The sequence below is a fragment of the Trypanosoma equiperdum genome, assembly GCF_001457755.1.
Source record: "Trypanosoma equiperdum strain OVI genome assembly, contig: ctg_928, whole genome shotgun sequence".
Taxonomy (NCBI): Eukaryota; Euglenozoa; class Kinetoplastea; order Trypanosomatida; family Trypanosomatidae; genus Trypanosoma; species Trypanosoma equiperdum.
The window spans coordinates 15,166-18,759 of NW_027124896.1; the positions used below are offsets into that span (position 1 = coordinate 15,166).

Consider the following 3,594-nt stretch of genomic DNA (forward strand, 5'->3'; position numbering starts at 1 on the left):
CATAAAAGTGTTTTCATCTGAGAAAAAATTCCTTAAAATGAAACAAGAAGAAGTGCAGAAGATACCTGATAAACAGAAACTCTCAAATTGCTAGAAAACGATTTTTCATCTTTCTTGTCTGTTTCAACTTTGGGGAAGCACCTTTCCCCCTCCGGTTTCTTATCATCAAAATCACAACCAGTTTCCTTTTTGCAATCTTCGCTTGTTTTATGCTTTTTGCATTCGTCTTCTTTTTTGGTTTCTGTTGCTTTCTCACTTCCTGTAGACGCGGTTACAGGGGCGGCTGCTTGTTGTTTGTGTTTGCTTTCCTTGACTTTTGCCTCCAAAAGCAGTTTGAATGCTGTCCCTAAGTTTAATACGGTTGTTATATCCCCTGAAGCATCTTCGCCCAGTATTTTTGATGGCTTCTTGATCGTTTTCAGTTTCTCCCAGAACTTGGTTTTCATTTCGGTACCTTCTCCGTAGATGTTTTTGATTATGGTTTTGATTTGGCTGTTGTCTGCTGTTAAGCTCGTTTTTCTGTCGAGATTGCCAAAAAGAGCTCCAACCGCTGCTTTGAAGTTATCATCGGCTGCAAAACTGGCCAGGTCGTCTGTGTCGAAGGTTGGGGGTGGTGTTAGCTCCTTTAATACTGCGTAGGCTGTTGCGACGGCGTTCCGCGCGTGATGTTCGAAATTGCCGTCGTTGAAAGCCTTGCCCTCGGGGGTTCCGAAGTTATTGCTTCCCTTGGTTATTGGTATTTTTTTTGTCGTGACGACGGTCCCGCCGATGACACAGATTTCGCTGCCTTGTTCGTCGGCGTCTGTTGTCGCGGCTCCATTTTTGCACTTGTTGTGTCCGCTGTCGCTTTGTTCTTTGCCGATTGTCGGCGCTGCTGCCGTCCCCGTGTCCCTGGTTTTCGGATTTGGGACGAATATATTTAAGCTTTCGAAGTTCTCGGGCAGTAGCCATGCTTGCATATCCATTCGCTTTTGGTTGAATGCTGTTACTGACTCGGTGCTGTAAGTGTCGGGTCCTGCCGCCACATAGAGATTTGAGCCCGCTGCTGCTGTTTGTGGGTCCGTGGCCCCGGTGTCAATATCTGGTATACGGAGGTCCTCCATCAACGCTGCACCGAATTGGTGGCCGCTGAGATTTGCTAGCTTGACCACTGCTCGTATTAGTCGCGGTGCCAGCTCGAGCCTCCCTTGCGTCCATGCTGTGAGCCGCTTAGAGAGAACTATTGCCACAGGTATGGCCGCCGTGCCGAGCCGACTATTGTCGTAAAGTGCTGCTCCGGCCGCTTGCGCGAGCGCGTCTCTTAGTTTGGCTGCCTCTGCTGATGCAGGTGTTAGGGCCTCTGCCATCTGAGCTGTTATGTCTGAAAGAACGAGTGCCGCCGAAGTTGCTGTGGTCATGACATTGGCTGGCTTAGTGTGGTCGGCTCGTGCGACGCTTATCACGGCGCATGCTGCTACAAGAAATTGGATCGCTGCTTTCATTTGTGAATTGATGCTAGTCTCTTTCCCTGCGTTTGCGCTTGTAATTGAAAAGAAAAAAGAGGAGTAACGAATTTCGCACCCTTGGGGATGCGCCACCTATTTAGAGTCACGCTGTGCTCTGTGCTTGGAGGGCGGCTTTATTCGGTTATAGTGACGGCCAAAACAACCTCTGTATTAATTACACTCTATCTTTTCTATCTCTTCTATCTCCTTTATTGTCTTTATGCCAGATACGCCCATTTTTACACTGTTGTATTTTACAAAACGATGCGAATATCTTCCGTAGTTTTCATGGATTTTACAGCCAGTTTCGCGGCTAATTCAGTCGTACCATATCTCCCTCGCTGAGCTAAGTGCAGCTGTTTTCTGTTTAACTACATTTCTAGTCTCTTATTTAATTGGAGGTCCTCGTAGTTCAGGAGCCAACTCCTCCATTGGATGTGCTTTGTAGATTTTTTTAAGTTTTGAATTCACTGCGACTTCATATGGTCTTGTTGTCATAAATGATACTTCTGCCGGGCTTTTTTATGTGACACGTATGTTTAGTGTATAAAAAATTGTTGACAGATGAAGGCTTGTTCTGTAATCCAAAACTTTAAGTTACATCCATTTATAAAATTTTAACTATTCTCTATCGTCAACTTTCAAATTCCCATGTGCAGTCAAGAATTCCAGCCTCTTATCTCACCGAAACATTCTGAAACTTTTTATATCTCATAATTCATCATTTATGGCTGTTAATGTGTTCTATTTTGTATAGTTTCATCCCCAAATTCTTCTACTGGAATAATAAGACAACGTTTTTTTTCCATGAATACAGTTCGTGTCTGCCCCTGCTGTCTTTAATTTTTTTTTGTTTTCCTGCACCGGGGTCTCAGATTATGTAATTCGCAGATGGAAACTGCGTTGTTCGTTGGTTTTCTTTCGCCAATACGTTCTGTTAATCTTGCATCAGTAAACAATTTTTTATATTAATTACAAGCTCCTTTAGAGCGCTTAACGTTTCCCCAGTTTACCAATACGGAATTGAAGGAGCATAATTAAGAACTTTTTGTCCACTTCATAAAGTTCTTAATTATGTTTATGTATGTGCTTATTTCAAGCGTTTTAGGCCATAAATTTCGTCTTTTAATTTTCACACTAATTCACTGGCAATCATAGTTTTAAAAATCCTCCTTCAAATAATATTATATTTTTGCCCACAAATGTTGACTATTAATACTATATCTTATGGAAAGAAGACTTTAATATTTCCTTACAGCTATCCAATCACTTCTTCATTCCGTTCCTCTTTCGATTATTTTATAAATGAATATTATGATTCATAATCAAATTATAAACTAAAGTATCCACCATCATCACTAAAGCAGCGTCTATCCACTTTTGTTAGAAACACGGAGCATCATCTCCTCCGGATTTATCATTTCCTTCTATGATGTGCTTTCACTTATAACCTTGTTTAATTCCGTAGTTGCTTCCTTCTTTTTTCTTTCGTTTCTTACATGAATAACGTAGTAAATCAGTTTGTTTGTACAGTGAAAAATCTTTCTCCTCCATATTCTTTTATATGATGACGGTAACAGCCGCGTTTTGTGTATTAAACTACGCATATTCTATCTACATGATATACTTTGTCTCTTTGCGTTTGCTCTGATAATGAAAGTCCCCGTGCTCTCTTTTAATGCCACTCACTCACACCACACACACCTACTATTATTATTACTGTCATATTATTATCATTAATACTCTTATTATAATATTTGTATATACAGATACTCAAAACACTCTCTTATCATAATCATTATTATTATTACTATTTTTACCATAACTAGCATTCATAAAATAATTAGGGATGTGAAACTCTCGTAACAGCGCTAACATTTCACCCTATCAAATTATACTTTACATATATGAGGAACTTTCATGCCAAAATTTTATATATTTCAAAATTACTAATATTTTCATTTATTCGAATATGTTCATCGAAAAGTGCTAAAATATATCAAAATAAAAAATTATAAAAATTATAAACTTTATATAATTAAGCAAAAATCCATAAAATTCTCAGAATATCACCAAACTCACAAAAGCAGCAGCTATCAGAGAAAATTTC

The 3,594-nt window shown here is 39.6% G+C and overlaps 1 protein-coding gene across 1 annotated transcript; it reads right to left on the reverse strand.

Moving 5' to 3' along the window:
• Positions 1 to 32: 32 nt before the first annotated feature.
• Positions 33 to 1,481, reverse strand: TEOVI_000454000 (uncharacterized protein; the record flags this gene model as incomplete). Its single annotated transcript, XM_067227299.1, has 1 exon — positions 33 to 1,481. One exon carries the CDS (start codon positions 1,479 to 1,481, stop codon positions 33 to 35), a length of 1,449 nt encoding a protein of 482 aa, XP_067083400.1.
• Positions 1,482 to 3,594: the final 2,113 nt, after the last annotated feature.